Below are 15,575 nucleotides of genomic sequence, written 5' to 3'. Positions count from 1 at the left end.
ATGGACGCGTGTGTGATGGCCTCTGCATGCGCAGTGCCACCCACAAGAAGGAGTCCATTTCTCTTTACATATTTGTTTGTTTTCGCACACTGCTTTCGGAACGACTCTGCTCCCCCCCCCCCCTCCCCCCCTTTTCCATCATGCCGACGCGAGAGATCGGCTTCGGCCTCTACGATGTATGCAGGCCGACGACGTCGCCGACGCGGAAAGGCGCCCCAAAAGGCAGGCCCCAGCCCCGAAGCTTCAACCAACACACGGCGTCTCTCGCGCCCGCTACTCACGCGCCCCCTTCTCCACCTCCACCCGCGGCACCGTCAGGGCCGCGGCGGAACGCTCATCACCGCAGCGCGGAGTGCGCCGTCGCACAGCGAGTCGCCGCTCCGGTGAGCGCAGGACCCGTTCGAGGAGCCGCAACAGCGGTTTTACGGGCCACCACTGCTCCAACTGCAAAGGCTCAGGATGAGCCTTCGCGTTCGACCGGGCACACACACCTCATTGCGTCCGCTTCGCAGCCGTCGCCCGTCGCACACGCCTCGGCGTCTGCGGCCGCCTTCTCCACCGTTTCGTCGTACTTGGAGGATCGAATTCGCTGTGTCGTGCATGCCGCCGGCTCGCACGCACTCCTCTCGTCGTTTCTCGCAATCCTGCAGGCTGTCGTGCGACTGCTGCAGCAAGACAGAGCACAGCGGAAGGGCCAGCAGCCGCGTCGCCGACTCTCCGGCGTCAAAGGCAACGACATGGAGAGTAAAGTGGCTTCGTGTCTCACGCAGGCGGCGCAGGCCACATCGCTGGCCTCCGCAGCCGCCCTCCTCGAACAGTTCCTCGTAGCCCACACCGCTGCTTCGTCTTCGCCGCCGTCGGCGCCGGCCTCCGCTGCAGACACCACCCAGGCGGCGTGCTCACCGGTTGTGCTGTTGGGGGTCACACTCGCGGAGCTGTACTTCGACGGCTGCGCTCCGTCCTGCGCCGTCAGCCCGTCGAGCCTCTTCACATACTTAGACGCCGCCGTCGCCGCGGGGCACCCGGGCGCGATGGTCTGCGTTGGCGCCTGCCTGCGTGACGGCAGGGGCGGTGTGGAGCAGAACGTCAAGGCCGGTCTCGCCTGGCTGCTCTGTGCTGCCTCGACCGGGTACCTGCCCGCCATGCATGAGTTGGGTGAGACCTACGAAGTGGGCGTGCCGCAACAGCCGTCATCACCGCCGTTGTCGCCAGAGGCGGAGGAGGGGGTTGACGTGGACTGGGGAGAGGCGATGCGGTGGTACCAGCAGGCGGCAGAGGCCGGCTACGCACCGTCCCAGCTGAACCTGGGCAAACTGCTTCTCCTGGCAGCGGAGCAAGGTTTGCTGGACAAGTCTGCCGACCCGGCAGCGCTGGAGCAGCTGAACGCGGCGGCCAAGCGGTGGCTCGAGGCGTGCGCCGCCGCTGGCGTGGAGGAGGGCGTGCGGCTGCTGAAGCGGATGAAGTAAACAAGAGGAGCGGTGCCAGGCGTGGTTGCGCTGCGAAGAGGGCCCCCACATATCCTTACGTGTTTCCTCCGGTGATGGCGCGTTCGTTCGGCCTGTCTGTATCTTCGAGCTTTCTATACCCCTTTTTTTGTATATTTCTTCTTCTATTTCGCTTTGCTGCTGAATCTATTACTTCTACTATTGCTTATTACGGCAGATGATGTGTATTGAGCGTGTCAGCGCCGCGCCTGACCGGCGACAGTGCGGTGACCGCGGCGTTGAGGCGCGCCCTTGGCAACGACACAAGCGGGACCCGTTGTTACGCGTACGAGTGGAAAGAAGCAACCAATACATCTCTAAACGAACTGCTGTTTCTGCCCTCTTCATCTTCCCGGATAGAGGGGTGAATGCAAGAGGAGATGCCTTTTCAGAGACTCAAAGAAAGGGAAGGGGCCGGTAGTTGCGGCAGTTCAGACGGCCCACGCGCTGATACCGTGTCCTCTCCCTGCCCTATCAGCCCTCACTAACACACACACACACACACACACACTCATTCTCTCTCTCTGGGGCGCGTATGCTGATCCCTCCAGTGATTCTCCTGAACGCCATCCCACTCCTCTTCCGCCGTTTCTTTGCCTCTTCGTTGTGAACGCGGCCCTGCACGCGTAGAATTGTGGGCTGCGTTCTTTTAATTTAGTTTGAAGTTCTTTTCTCCTTCTGAGACCTTTTCTTTTTGAGAGGTTGACGGCATAGCGTATAGGCATCAGGGCTTTCCATCCGTCGAAGCTTCGTTGCCGTGGCGTGTTTGCTGACCGCCTAGTCGTTGTGAGTGCTGCCCGCGTGCTCAGCAGAGCGATTCAGCCGCAGAGCTCTCTTCACGTGTCATCGTATCGCATTGCCGTTGATTTCCTCTTATTTCTTTTTGTTTTGCTCTATCATCACTCTCGCTCTTCAGCAGACCGCATTATTACAATGTCGGCCGACAACATCATCGCGAACACGATGATCAAGGAGGTGCGATTCCTCCGTCGCCGTCCGTGGTACACGTGGGTGACGACGTGGCCCTTCATCATCCTCTACGTCGTCTCCATCAGCCTGTATCTCTACCCGGAGCTGGTCTGGGACCGCGTGATGTACCTCGTCCACCAAACCTACATCGACTTCTTCCACGCCATCTGCTTCCCCGTCGTGTTCTTCCTGCACGCCTTCCTCTCCCTCTTCACCATCTGGTCGGTGAGGTTTCGCGCCTACATTTTGTACCGCTCGGTCCCAATGGAGCAGCTGACGGAGGCGACGGACGTGCTTGTCGTGACACACCCGCACAAGGGCGAGTCGGAGATTGTGCCGTTGCACCAGGAGACGGAGGACGGCCACCCGCCGTGCTTCATCTTTCAGCAGCGCAAGTGGAAGCTGGACGAGCGCGAGGGCGTCTTTGTCAAACCACGCTTCCCGACGAAGCTCCCTTTTTCGTATTACATCCACTGGGAGGGGCTCAACAAGGAGGCCGACCGCGCGAAGCAGGAGGACATCTTCGGCCTGAACAAGATGGAGGTGGTCATCCCCGAGTTCCAGGACCTCTTCGTCGACCACGCCCTCTCCCCATTCTTCGTATTCCAGATGTTCTGCGTTCTGCTCTGGTGCCTTGACGAGTACTGGTACTACTCCCTTTTTACCGGCGTCATGATGGTGGGTATGGAGTGCACGACGGTGTACCAGCGCATACGGAACATGCGCACGCTGCGCGACATGGCCGAGGTGCCGGTGCGCGACATCGATGTGATGCGCGGTGGCAAGCGGGTGACCATTCGCACGGACGCCCTGCTGCCGCTGGACATCATGGTCGTCCCCAGCAACGCCCCCTGCCCCGTCGACGCGCTGCTGGTGAAGGGCACCGCCGTCGTGAACGAGGCGAGTCTGACGGGGGAGTCGACGCCACAGCTGAAGGAGGCCCCCGATGACGTCGAGGTCGACCTCAGCCTCAAGAAGCACGCCCGCCACATGCTCTTCTCCGGGACGCAGATCCTGCTCAGCAACGGCCCCCATGAGGCGTCCGAAGAAGGCGGCCACAACCGCGATAAGAGCAACGCGCTGGCCGTGGTGCTCAAGACCGGCTTTGAAACGAAGCAAGGGAAGCTGCTCCGCACGATCCTGCACAGCCAGGGCCGCGTCAGCGAGAACAGTGGCGAGGCCTTCGCCTTTATCGGTGTCCTCGTCGTCTTCGCCCTCGCGGCCAGCGGCTACCTGCTCAAGCGCGGCCTCGCCGACCCACACCGCAGCCGCTGGAAACTCTTCCTCTCCTGCGTGCAGATCATCACGTCGGTCGTGCCGCCCGAGCTACCGATGGAGCTCTCTCTGGCGGTGAACACGACGCTACTGGCGCTGACGAAGCTGCAGGTCTTCTGCACGGAGCCGTTCCGCATCCCCTACGCGGGTAAGGTGGACACCTGCTGCTTTGACAAGACCGGGACGCTGACAACGGATGAGATGCTCTTTGGCGGCGTCGATATGATTGATGGGAAGGGCCTGCTGAACAAGCTCAAGGCGATCCCGAAGCACTCGGAGATGGTGCTCGCAACCTGCCACGCCTTGGTTTTTCTGGATGAGGACACGCTGGCGGGGGATGAGATGGAGAAGGCGGCCACGGCGGCCCTGGGCTACCGCCTCGACGCGGACGACAACATCCTCTACGACCCCAAGCCCAAGGACGAGGAGAGGACGGACCAGGCGGAGAAGCAGAAGAAGCACGGCGACGCGAAGGAGGCGAAGAAGTCGTACAAGGTGCTGCTGCGCTTCCCGTTTCTCGCGGCGCTGCGCCGCATGGCGTGCGTCGTCTCCGCGCCGGACGGCAAGTACGTCGTGGCAAAGGGCTCGCCGGAGTCGATCGTAGCGCTGTGCCAGTCGGTGCCGAAGGACTGCCTGAAGGTGGCGGAGGAGACGGCTGCGAAGGGCTACCGCGTCATCGCCCTCGCCTACCGTCCGTTGAAGGACGAGGAGAAGGCGTCTCGGGAGACGATACTGGCGCTGCGCCGCGACGACGTCGAGAAGGGCCTCCTCTTCGCCGGTCTCGCCGTCTACGTGTGCCCGCTGAAGAAGGACGCGAAGGAGACGATTGAGAACCTGGAGGGCGGCAGCCACCGCTGTGTCATCATCACCGGCGACAGCGTGCAGACGGCCATCTCCGTCGGCAAGGATGTGACGATGCTGCTGTGCAAGCGTCAGCTTGTCGCCAAGGAGGGCGAGGGCGGCGCGGTCGAGTGGGTGGACTCCGTGACGGGTCTGCAGCAGCCGGGGACGAAGGCGCAGATCATCGAAGGCACATTTGCGCGCACGCGTAAGCAGCGGGTGCCGCGCGACGCGCAGTGGGACTTGTGCGTGAACGCCGAGACGATCAGCCCGGACGCGCTGAACGCCATCATCGCGGACTACAACGAGCAGGTGACGATTTGGGCTCGCTGCGCGCCGACGCAGAAGGAGGCCATCGTGACCGATCTGAAGAAGAAGGACCACATCGTCATGATGGCGGGCGACGGCACGAACGATGTCGGGGCGCTGAAGCAGGCGCACGCTGGTATTGCCGTGCTGAACTCCGCGTCGGTGGCGCCCAAGGCTGAGCAGAAGGACCTCCAGGTTGGGCCGCAGCCGCACAACGAGCCGGATGTACCGCCGGAGCTGAAGGTGCCGCCGAACTTCAAGTTCACTGTGGTGCCTCCCGAACTGCCGCCGACCGCGCCGTTCATGGATATGATGAAGTGGAAGATGCTAGAGGCGAAGCGGAAGGCGGAGATCGTGCAGGTGAAGCGCTGGAACAAGCAGCTGGAGGATGCCGAGAAGGCAAAGGCGGAGAAGAAGGCGAATGCGCCGCCGCCGCCGGCGAATATCGAGAAGTCCGACTTCTTAATGGAGTCGCTCTTCAACGCCGACGACGAGAACATGGGCGGTCCGCCGATGATCAAGCTGGGCGACGCCTCCATTGCGGCTCCGTTCACGTGCCGCTCCAAGGCGCTCACCTCTGTCTGCGACATTATCCGGCTTGGCCGCACCACGCTGGTGACCACGCACATGATGTACAAGATCCTTGCCCTGAACTGCCTGACGCAGGCCTACTCCATGTCCGTGCTGCACTGCTCCGGTGTGAAGTTCGGCGAGAAGCAGATGATCCTGGCGGGTGTGATTCTGTCGGTGTGCTTCCTCTTCATGTCACGCAGCAAGCCGCTCACCCACCTGTGCCCGCAGCGTCCCGTGACGCGCGTGTTCCACCCCTACATGGTCACCACCGTCTTCTGTCAGTTTGTGCTTCACCTCTACTGCATGATGCAGACCTCGTGGATGGTGGAGGAGGTCGACAAGGCGACGATGGCGGACATGCGCAGCAACTTCGAGGACGCCGAGTTCAAGCCGACCCTTCTCAACTCCACCATGTTTCTCCTGACAACGCTCATTTCGGGTGTGACCTTCGCCGTGAACTACCGCGGGGAGCCGTTCATGCAAGGCATCCGCAAAAACCGTCCGATGTTCATCGCGCTAATTCTGCTGGCGATCGTCATTCTCGCCTTCGCCTCCGAGTCGAACGAGGAGCTGAACAAGGAGTTCGAGATCACCGTCTTCCCCACCGAGGAGTTCCGCACACGCTTTATGCGCCTGCTCGTCCTGGACGCCATGGGCTGCTTCGCCATCGAGAAGGTGTCCCTGCTGCTCTTCACAGACTTTTAATTACCTGGCGGTTATCTGGGAAGTGAGGAGGGGGGTGAGAAAGAACAGGGAGAGGAAGGAGGAAGAGATGCGGCACTGCCGTGGGTCTGCTAGATATTGTACCACCTTTGGGGGTTTTGGATTCTGTTTCTCTCCAAAAGAAAAGCGTCGCCGTGTATTGCACGCATGTGCGCTGCTTTGGCGTCATCGTCTCTCTGGGCTACGCTGAGCTGTGCGCGCCGACGCCGGCAGGCGAAGGAGACGCGCCCGAATTGCGGAGAAGAAAAGAAAAGAAAACAGAGCGACCGAAATGGCGATGAGCGCACATCAGAGCAAGGAGGAAAGAAACCTAGTTTCGGCCGTTGTTGTCACCTTGTTGTTTTAACTGTGTAGCGGCAGCGCTGGTGCTGTGAGAGATGCTCCTTCGCACCGCTGCCGGCACGACTTAATTCTTCTTATTATTGTTGGAGTAGTGCCTCTATCTGTTTTCTCGCGGAGCACCCGCGGGTGCGCTGCAGCGAGCTTCATCGTTGGTTCCCTGCTCGGGGTCCCGTCGCAAGCGCAGAGGAGGCACGGGAAGAAACCGGCGGCTTCTCGTTCCCCGGCTTCTGGTTGGATAGCGTAACTTTAACTGACGTGTTTACTTGCTTTTGATGACGAACAACGACACTTCTTGAGGCGCCGCCGCGGCGGAACTCTCCTTTCGTGTTGGTGTGCCGGGAAGGACGCCGTCACGCTGGCGATCTATTCCGTGATTTTCTTTCTTAGGTTTACCGTTGTGCTGCACTCTCAACGCGGATTGCGTGATGGACGCACGTGTGCTGCTCCGACAGGTCGGTATATCTAGTAGAAAGCATGACTAGGGAAAAGGATGACGTGTTGCTTCATCAACGCCGATGGAGAGCAACGCTTTCACAGGGCCCGCACCGCTCTCTTTCTCCGTCAGCGGCGCCAATGACTGCACTTTCTGCCTGTCTTTCCTTTCCTCCGCCTCTACCCCGTCGCTTCCATCGACCCTTTGTGGTCCCCACAGAGGAAGAACGAAAGGGAGCTACACGCTGAAACCTGAAGCAGCCGACGTCTTCTGCCCCCTCCAACGCATTCCTTTCGCAGAGCAACGACCTCTCTTTTTTGCTTCAGCTATTTAAGTTGTATTCATCGCCAACGTTCTTTGTTTTACAGCAACCACAAATGTCTACTGCTGCTGCAGCGCCGGCGGTGCCTGCCGGGGAGCCCAAGGACGCGGCCGCCGTGGCCCCCACCGCGTCGGACAGCCTTCTCCCTCCCCGCACGGCGTCCAACACGAGCAGCGATGACGCCGACTCCGCCGTGTCTGCCCAGACGTACTTGGAGAAGACGGTGATGGGTGTACTGGCTCTCGGGCTGGAGGACGTGTGCAGGGTACGCCCAACGAACCCGGTCGACTACTTAGGCAGTTATTTGCTGCGTAGGTCAACGGCAAACAACACGGTGGAGGTGACGTACGAGGACACACTGCCGAAGCCGGTGCACGTCGACGGCGAAGACGCGTAGCCGGCATCCACCACGTCCCTTTGAGGCGAGATTGTGGACGGTGTTGCTGCGCTGAAAACTGAGTATTCAGTAGATGTACATTAGCAGCTGAGGAAGCTACAAGTCATAAACACATAACAAGTAATCAACACAATGCGAAGTGATGTGAGAATGCTGGGCTCATGTGCACGGACTACAGCTCCCTTTTTTTACTTGTCCTCACCACGTCTCAGGTTCAATACCGTGTCTTCTCAGAGTGCACTGATGCAGAAGGCAGGTCGCTCTCTCTCTATATATATGTGTGTGTGTGTTTGTGTGTGTGTGCTCGGACGCTTCTCCGGTTTTTTCGCTTTCATGGCCTTTTTCTTCTTCTCTCTCCGCAGCACTTCGGTCTTCCTTCTCCGTCTTCCTCTTCTCCCGCGCTGCCCTCTGCTTGCATACTACTTTCACCTTCTGTTTGGCTTGGTAGAAGACCGGTGCTGCGCCGCATGGCTGTCGTCTCAGCCACGCGTGGTATTCCTCCTTCCTCCCTCCTCTCCTCCCGACTCATACGGATATACGCAAAATCAAGGAGTTGCGGTTGGGAAGTATGTGGCGGACGCAGCTGAGGCGCCATCGAGTGGTGCCCACCTCTCTTTCCGCCTTCCTGCAGGCAAACTCGACCCTTCAGAAGGATGCGTCCGCGGCTCTGCACCGCAGCACCGCCCTCGTCGTCGCCGACACCAACAGCAGGTCGATTTATGAAAACTTAGTCGCCGAGGAGGCTCTCATTCGTGCACTCTCGCTTGACGAGACCCAATGCCTGCTCCTCTACTACGTGAATCGACCCTGCGTTGTGGTGGGGCGTAATCAAAACATTTTTCAAGAGGTGGCGCTGCGGCGCACGGCGTCGGACGGCGTGGACGTGGCGCGGCGTGCGTCGGGTGGAGGTGCCGTCTTCCACGACGAACACAACCTCTGCTTTTCCTTCCTCACGCACCGCTCCCGCTACGCACCGGAGAAGACGATCCAAATCGTGCGATTAGGCCTCTGTGCGATGTACGGCGTTGACCCGGCGAGGATCACGACCACCCACCGCCACGATCTTTTCCTGGATGGAAAGAAGATCACCGGCTCTGCGATGCGAGTCCAGCGGGACATCGCGTACCACCACTGCACCCTGCTGGTCAACACCCCACACGCGCTGCTGGGCCGGTATTTGCACCCGGAGGGAGACTACGCCGACTTCCGCACTTCCTCCGTCGGCTCCGTGCGCAGCCCCGTCACGACGCTCACGGAGTCGGGCTGCGTGCCGGCGGTGCCGACGGCTGTGGATGCGATGAAAGCCGACATGACAGCCTTTTTCCTCTCACAAGGGCGTCGCGTGCTGGAGGCGGCATCGCCGTGGGAGTTGGACATCGCAGAGCTGCGCTGCGACTTTGCGGCGACTCGCAAGACGTACGCGTCGAGCCCGCTTCACGCCCTCGATGTGTGTGCAGCCGTGGCGGAGGATATGTCTTTCGTCGAAGGCGAGGGCCGCCGCTACGCGCGCGGGGATGCCGTGACGTTCGCTGAGGCGGTGCGGAAGGCGAAGTCGAAGGCGTGGGCCTACGCCATGCCGACCTTCACGTCGACTGTGCTGGTTACCCAAGAGGAGTTTCAGCGCTGCCTCAGCGGCCTCCCTGCATGGAAAGATGCGGTGCGGCGGTCCTCGTTAACAGCAGAGGAGTTGCTGGATCTGCTTTCCCAGTCGCTCTTCACGGAGAGGGAGTCGGTGCTGCAGCTGCACACGACGGTCGATCATCGCAGCATTACTCGCTTTGAGGCGACCAGCGCGGGCGGTGAAGCCGTCTCCGCCGCGACGGCTGTGGCGGTGCCTGTGGAGTGGTTGAGTCGCTTCTTCGCCACGCTGCTCGTGGGCAGCACGTGCGACGCGCCGGTGGACGGCGTGGAGGCGGCCGGGGACGCGTCCGTGCTGGTGGGGGGCTTCCTGCACGAGGCGGGCGCTGCCGCCCCCGCTCTTCCCGATTCGGTCCGCGATGCCTCTGTTCTGATGGTGATCCAGACGGTGCTGTCGATCTGGAGGAGAAAGAATGTTTTCGACGTTGACAGAGGCGCGGGGGAGCGGAGGTGACGGTGGTGAAGGCGCAGGAGAGTGAGGCGGCATCCGCCGTTCTGCTGACACTGGCTCCTGCTGCTGCTGCTGCTGCTGCTGCCGCCTGACGGTGCAGCATGAGTTCAAGGTGCGCGCGGTCACACCTCACTTCTGCGCATCAACGACGCCTGCTTTCTTACGGATACAACGACACGCCGCTACCTAAACGAGTAAAAGCGATAAACCATCCAAAAACAAAAGCAACTAAAAAAGGCCCCGATGTGCTTCAACGTATCGCTGTATCCTTTGTGACGCGCGTCACTGTTCTTCACGCGCTTCTTCTACCTACAACTGAACGCTTTATGTTGCCGCTTGTTGATGCGTTGCTTTTCCCTTTTGGAACGTCTTCCACGGGCTGAAGCTCTGCGATGCCTCCGCCTGCGGGCACCACCCCGGCTCTTTGTTGTTGCTCTTCTGCGCCGTGAATCTGATGGGCTGTGGGCGGTGATCCTTTCTTCTGCCTCTCATCTTTCTCCCCTCTCCTTCTTCGCATCTTTTGTGTTTACGGAGCTTTACTCCTCGCCGTTGCGGAGCAGCAACGAATATCCGACAGATTTGTACGTGCACGGCGTACGAAGCGAGGTGTGTGTGTGTGCGTTCTCTCCTGCCTGGACTTGACGGGTCCGCTTTTGTTTTCTCACCCTTTTCTTTTCTTTCATCGGTCTGTGTGCGCGTGTGTGCGTTGCTCTCCCTGAACGTCGAAGCGAATGCGTCGTTTCACGTGCGCAGCGGCGCAGCGGCGGTGGCTCCTGCTGGGGCTCCCACGCGTCGCACGAGAGTGGTTCGGCGCACCTCAGCCGTCCCTCGTGGGCTTTACTCCGGCCATGACGGCGACGGCACGCCTGCTGCACACCACCTCCCTTAGCCTCGCCCCCAAAGAGGCACCCTATCAATGCGGGGAGTGCGGGAAGACGTTCCGACTGCTCAATGCGCTGAACCACCACATCCTCACCCGTCACGGCAACAAAGCGAAGGCGCTCATGAAGAAGGATGGCGCACTGGTGGAGATGACAGCGGAGCAGCTGAAGGGCAGCAGCCACAGCGGAGCAGCCGCCTCCCCCATACCGGGGCTCAGCGCGGCACCGTCGTCTCCTCTCGGGGCTGCTGCGGCCGTTGGCGGTGGGGGCGGTGCGGCGGCGGCGGCGCCCGCAGGCTCCGGCTTCCCCGGCGTGTTCGGCGCTCCGTTTGGCTCGCCACCAACGTCGTCGTCCTCCCCTGCCGTTTCTGCTGCTTTCATAGGCGCGGTGCCGGGCGTGTCTCCCACCCCCGCGGCGGGAGCGCCGGGAAGCAACGCCGACGCGGCGACCGACGCGGCGACCGACACGGCGACGGCCGACGAAGACGCGGAGAAGCGCAGCTTCGTGTGCACTATTTGCCAAAAGACGTTTCGGCTGGAGGCGGCGCTGCAGCACCACTACCAAGCGAAGCATAACATGGACATGCCCTCCATGATCGGCGGCAGCGGCAGCGGCAACGGCACGGCGGCGTCGTCATCGTCGTCGGCCACGGCTGGTGGCCTCGCCGGCTTCGGAAGCGGTGCCGCCACCACGGCAGCGAACAGCTTCGGTGCCGCTGCGATGGGCAGCGCTGCCGGAGGTGAGGCGTCCTCCTCGTCCTCCGCCAGTCTTGGCGGCATGAGTGCGGCCCAGTACATACGGCAGCAGGAAGGCACGCTGCCGGACGCACCGCAGTATCACTTAGACGTCGCCCCCAACGCCCCGGAGGAGGGCGACATCGCGGCCCACTGGCGCTGCGTCAACCTGTGCGTCTTGATGGGCAGCGTGCGGGAGGTGGAGGACGGCTACGTCTTCCAGGACCACGTGCTGCAGTTTACCGTGGCGACCGAGTTCGCCAACCCGTCGCCGGGTGACCCGGACATGGACTTCCACACCGTGCGCGTCTACGGCGATGAGTTCTGGCAACCGCTGAAGGCGGATATCCAGGCAGGTGGCCGTTTCCTCGTGACGGGTCGCCTGCGCATGGTGCCGCAGTACGACACCGTCATGAAGAAGTACTACCACTACCCCGTCATTCAGGTGTTCCCTGGCACGGGAAACGTGGTGCGCGCTTGAAGGAGAGCGGAGCGCAAAGGGGCGAGGGACTTGCAGTTTGGTTTCCGCCGCGGCTGTTTTGCGTGTGTGGCCGCTGTGTAAAGGGAAGAAGAAAAAAGGGCTGACGGCAGGACGCCCAAGCACGTGAACGGGTGTGGGAGTGCGAAGGGTGTGTGACATCATCGCAGAGTGTTTGCGCTGAGGTTGTGGGAGTGGATGGAGACGCCATATTTTTTCGTTTTCTCCTTTTAAGTCTGAGAGGCTGTGTTTAAGGTTCGCGGTGAACGGTGGCTCCCTTCTACGTGCCTCCTCACCGCCCTTAGTTGCTCGAGAGTGTATTAAGGCAAGAGGAACAGCTGCGTGTGGCGTGTCGGTGAAGCACAGCGATGAGGCGTGCGTTGCGCTCGGCTTTGGTGCAAAATGTAGACAAACAAAAAAATCTCTGCAAGTCTGCGGGGCTTCGCTTCGACTTTCCTTTGCGAATTCATCGATGCGGTGAACTTCACCTGCGGCCTCCTCCTCCTCCTTTGCTGTCCTCAAATGCATCTTCGTGTCCTCACTGTTCCGCGCTGCGCCCTCCTTTCTTTCTGTCCTGACCACACGCGTTCCATCCACGTAGTTCGAATCACACGCGGTTACAGCGGGGCGTAAGACGTGAATCGAAACCACAGCAGACCGTTCTCTCTTGGTGTGCGTGTTTGATTCCCCAATGGAGGCCATTCACTCGATCAAGGTAAACGGCCGTGCGTGCTGCGCCGTCGGAGATGAAGTCTGGGTGGCGAAGCAGTCGGGCGGCATCGCCGTCTTCGCCGCGCGCAGCGGTAATTTCCTTCTCGACATCGAGGTGAAGGGCAGCGACGCGGAACGGGCGCAGGTCACTCACGTGGTGGCCGTCTTTGACGAGGTCTGGGTGGCCACCGCTCACGGCGACGTGCACTTCTACAACGCGGCGCGCCACCGCTGCGACGACACGCTGCACCTTCCCGGGGCGGAGAAGAAGGTGCCGGTGGTGGCGCTGTGCATGAGTGAGGACGTCGTCGCCATCGCGACGGGGAGCGGGTCCGTGTACGTGCACCATCCAACTTCCCACAAGCGCCTCGCCACGCTCTCCACCGCCGCTGCTCCCTGTACGGCGGCGGCACCGCTTTGCCGCTTCGTGGTGGGCGGGGATGCAAAGGGCGGCCTCTACGTCTGGAACCCGCGCAGCGGGGCGTGTCTCTTCTACCACGGCGCGAGCACGAGCGAGGTGGTGGCCCTGCTGCACGAGCCTGCCACGGGAACCGTGTGGGTGTCACGTACAAACGAAAATATCGACGTCTACGCACTTGGCGCGGAGGGGCTGACGCTGCAGCGGCGCGTCAGCGGACTGGGCAAGGTGACGAGCATGACCGCCGTCTCCGCCACGGTGCTCGCGACGACGTTCACGAAGCGCGTGGTGCAGATCGACGCGGCCACGGCAAGGGTGCTGGCGCCGCAAAGGCCGCTCCCGTCGCCGCACACGTCGTTTATTCACGGCTGCTGCAGGACGATGCGGCAGGAGGTGGCCGAGGTGTGGACGATCGGCAACGACGGCGCCGCTCAGGTGTGGCGTGTGACTGGCAAACAGGTGCCGGCGGTACCCGTGCCCACCTTATCCCCCGCTGCTCAGGCGGCGCTGACCACTTCTGCGTCGGCGTCCGCCACGCTGGCGGAAAACGAGCTGCGGGTGGAGGTGCAGACGGAGCGGCAGCGCCGCATCGACATGGTGGAGGACCTGCGCAAGTCGCGGGAGGAGGCCCAGGAGCTGCGCCTGCGCTTGGTCAAGAAGGAGGAGAGCTGGCGCGTGGTGGAGGCGGAGCTCGCCGCGGAGAGGAAGCTGCGAAAGGAGCTGGAGGAGCGCAACGCGAAGCTGACCAAAGATGTGACGGACATCACGTCGAAGGTGAGCGCGGTGGAGCGGGAGCGCAGCACACTTCAGAGCGAAGTGACACAACTCAAAACGGACGTCTCAAACGCCAACGCGAGCGTCAACACGAAGCAGACGGAGAAGGCAGCCGCCGAGCAGCAGCTGTCGCAGGAGAAGACGAACAAGAGTACACTGGAGCAGCGCCTCTGCGATACGGAGGCGAAGCTGACGGCCCTGCAGTCCGAGCACCGCCGCCTGTGCGAGTCCACCGGCACCGCCGTAAAAGCGCCTTTGATGAGCAAGGAGGCGCAAGAGAACTTGATGAAGAACAGCGCCACGCTCGTCCGCGACCTCGAGCAGGCACGCAGGATGAATCAACTGATGAGCTCCGCGATGGCCTCGATGGAGTACACGATACGCCGCCGCGAGGAGGAAGACAAGGACCTGACGGCACTGCTGAACGCGTACCGTCGCCGTGTCGCGGACCGCCTCAGCGACGCTCACTTGTCTGAGCTGTTGTTGGCTACCATCGTGCGCAACGCCCCTCGCTTCGACCTGGAGTGCGACGCCTTCACGAAGGCGCAACTGATGGACCGCAACGGCCCGTTTTTGCAGTTTATTCAGTCTCTCCGCCTCACCGACCCGGAGGCCTACGAGAAGCTCATACAGTACCTGCAGAACCCCTCCGCAGTGGAGAACATGAACGCAGACGCCCAGGAGCTGCTGGACCGCTTTGTGGCGCTGGCGGCGAAGGACGGCGAGGTCGCAGGGGAGGATATCGTGTCGTTCAAGCGAAGCATCCCCGGTCTGGTGGATGGCGCGAGCGCCATGAGCGCCACCGCCGCCGCTGCTGCCAACGCGGCAGGCGCGGCGGGCACAACACCGAGCAGTCTGGCTACCTTGTTGCAAAACAACTTGTTCAGCAACGCGAAGACCGGCGCTGGCGAGGGCGGAGCTCTGAACAGCACCGCCGACGGTGGCCTCAGCAGACAGGACCAGGCGGTGGTGAACAGCGCCGTCATTCGCGAGTTGCGCGGCCAGCACTCGACCGACGAGAGCTACATCCGCGAGCAGCAGGCCATGTTTGAGTTCATCCTCAAAACACGCCGCCTGCTTGTGGAGAGTCTGGCGCTGCTTCACAAGCGCACGGTAGGCGCGCGTCAAGTGGTGGAGGCGCTGTGTGTGAACACCGCTGCAGTGAGCCCGTCTGTGTCGAACGTGCCCACGCCGCGCAAGTCGCAGCAGCCTCTGCAGAAAATATTCAGCGGCATCATCTGCGAATTGGACAGCCTCGCGACGGAGGTGGTGCAGTGCTACCTGACCTCTGCGGAGAAGCTGCGCCTCGGCATCGCATCGTGACGCAGCGAGGGCACCGTTTCATCGACTTGAGAAGAGGGCCAATCATATCAGTTTGATTTTCTCCTCCTCTTTTTTAGACTAGATCGACGCGCACGGAGGGAGATGTGCGTGCGAAATTCTGTTTTAGACCGTTTTTTTCCTTTAGACTCCGGAGCACATCACTTTCTTCGTGTTAGTTGTTTTGCAGGTTTTGTTTTCCAAGTTTTTTTGGCCTCCCCCCCCTTTCGTATGCGATGATGGCGGTCGCACTGCACACCGAACAGTATTTGTTGTCTTGTCGGCTTCAACAAGGAATTGCGAGGCCACTTGAACGTTGGCCGCGCGTCGACGCAGAAAGCCGCTGTAGAAAACCTTGCAGCCTTCCAGATGTGTCTTCAACGTGCTTTCGAATTCGAAACGGTTGCCTCCTTAGACCGAGTCGACGTCTTCATGAGCGGAAGAATGTCATGGGTTCTTCCGTGAAAAAACAGGAGCCGGTTTTACGGCTATTGTTGGAATCG

At 61.2% G+C, this 15,575-nt stretch overlaps 6 protein-coding genes across 6 annotated transcripts; all 6 read left to right on the top strand.

The window, feature by feature from the left end:
• Window positions 1–33: 33 nt before the first annotated feature.
• On the top strand, window positions 34–1,466 carry ABB37_09255 (hypothetical protein; the record flags this gene model as incomplete). Its single annotated transcript, XM_015808629.1, has 1 exon — window positions 34–1,466. The coding sequence occupies exon 1, from the start codon at window positions 738–740 to the stop codon at window positions 1,464–1,466; it is 729 nt and encodes a 242-aa protein (XP_015652680.1). The 5' UTR covers window positions 34–737.
• Window positions 1,467–2,113: 647 nt separating this feature from the next.
• Window positions 2,114–6,155, top strand: ABB37_09254 (putative mitochondrial cation-transporting ATPase; the record flags this gene model as incomplete). Its single annotated transcript, XM_015808628.1, has 1 exon — window positions 2,114–6,155. Exon 1 carries the CDS (start codon window positions 2,418–2,420, stop codon window positions 6,153–6,155), a length of 3,738 nt encoding a protein of 1,245 aa, XP_015652679.1. The 5' UTR covers window positions 2,114–2,417.
• A 1,011-nt stretch (window positions 6,156–7,166) lies between these two features.
• ABB37_09253 (hypothetical protein) lies at window positions 7,167–7,667 on the top strand (the record flags this gene model as incomplete). The annotated part of the gene is made up of 1 exon (XM_015808627.1): window positions 7,167–7,667. The coding sequence occupies exon 1, from the start codon at window positions 7,326–7,328 to the stop codon at window positions 7,665–7,667; it is 342 nt and encodes a 113-aa protein (XP_015652678.1). The 5' UTR covers window positions 7,167–7,325.
• A 447-nt stretch (window positions 7,668–8,114) lies between these two features.
• Window positions 8,115–9,759, top strand: ABB37_09252 (putative mitochondrial lipoate-protein ligase-like protein; the record flags this gene model as incomplete). Its single annotated transcript, XM_015808626.1, has 1 exon — window positions 8,115–9,759. The coding sequence occupies exon 1, from the start codon at window positions 8,236–8,238 to the stop codon at window positions 9,757–9,759; it is 1,524 nt and encodes a 507-aa protein (XP_015652677.1). The 5' UTR covers window positions 8,115–8,235.
• A 728-nt stretch (window positions 9,760–10,487) lies between these two features.
• On the top strand, window positions 10,488–11,852 carry ABB37_09251 (putative mitochondrial RNA-editing complex protein; the record flags this gene model as incomplete). The annotated part of the gene is made up of 1 exon (XM_015808625.1): window positions 10,488–11,852. The coding sequence occupies one exon, from the start codon at window positions 10,488–10,490 to the stop codon at window positions 11,850–11,852; it is 1,365 nt and encodes a 454-aa protein (XP_015652676.1).
• A 597-nt stretch (window positions 11,853–12,449) lies between these two features.
• Window positions 12,450–15,075, top strand: ABB37_09250 (hypothetical protein; the record flags this gene model as incomplete). Its single annotated transcript, XM_015808624.1, has 1 exon — window positions 12,450–15,075. The coding sequence occupies exon 1, from the start codon at window positions 12,541–12,543 to the stop codon at window positions 15,073–15,075; it is 2,535 nt and encodes an 844-aa protein (XP_015652675.1). The 5' UTR covers window positions 12,450–12,540.
• Window positions 15,076–15,575: the final 500 nt, after the last annotated feature.

This window comes from Leptomonas pyrrhocoris (assembly GCF_001293395.1).
Source record: "Leptomonas pyrrhocoris isolate H10 chromosome Unknown, whole genome shotgun sequence".
Taxonomy (NCBI): Eukaryota; Euglenozoa; class Kinetoplastea; order Trypanosomatida; family Trypanosomatidae; genus Leptomonas; species Leptomonas pyrrhocoris.
The sequence above is the reverse complement of the archived record's forward strand: the minus strand, read 5'-3'. Positions and strand labels throughout refer to the sequence as shown.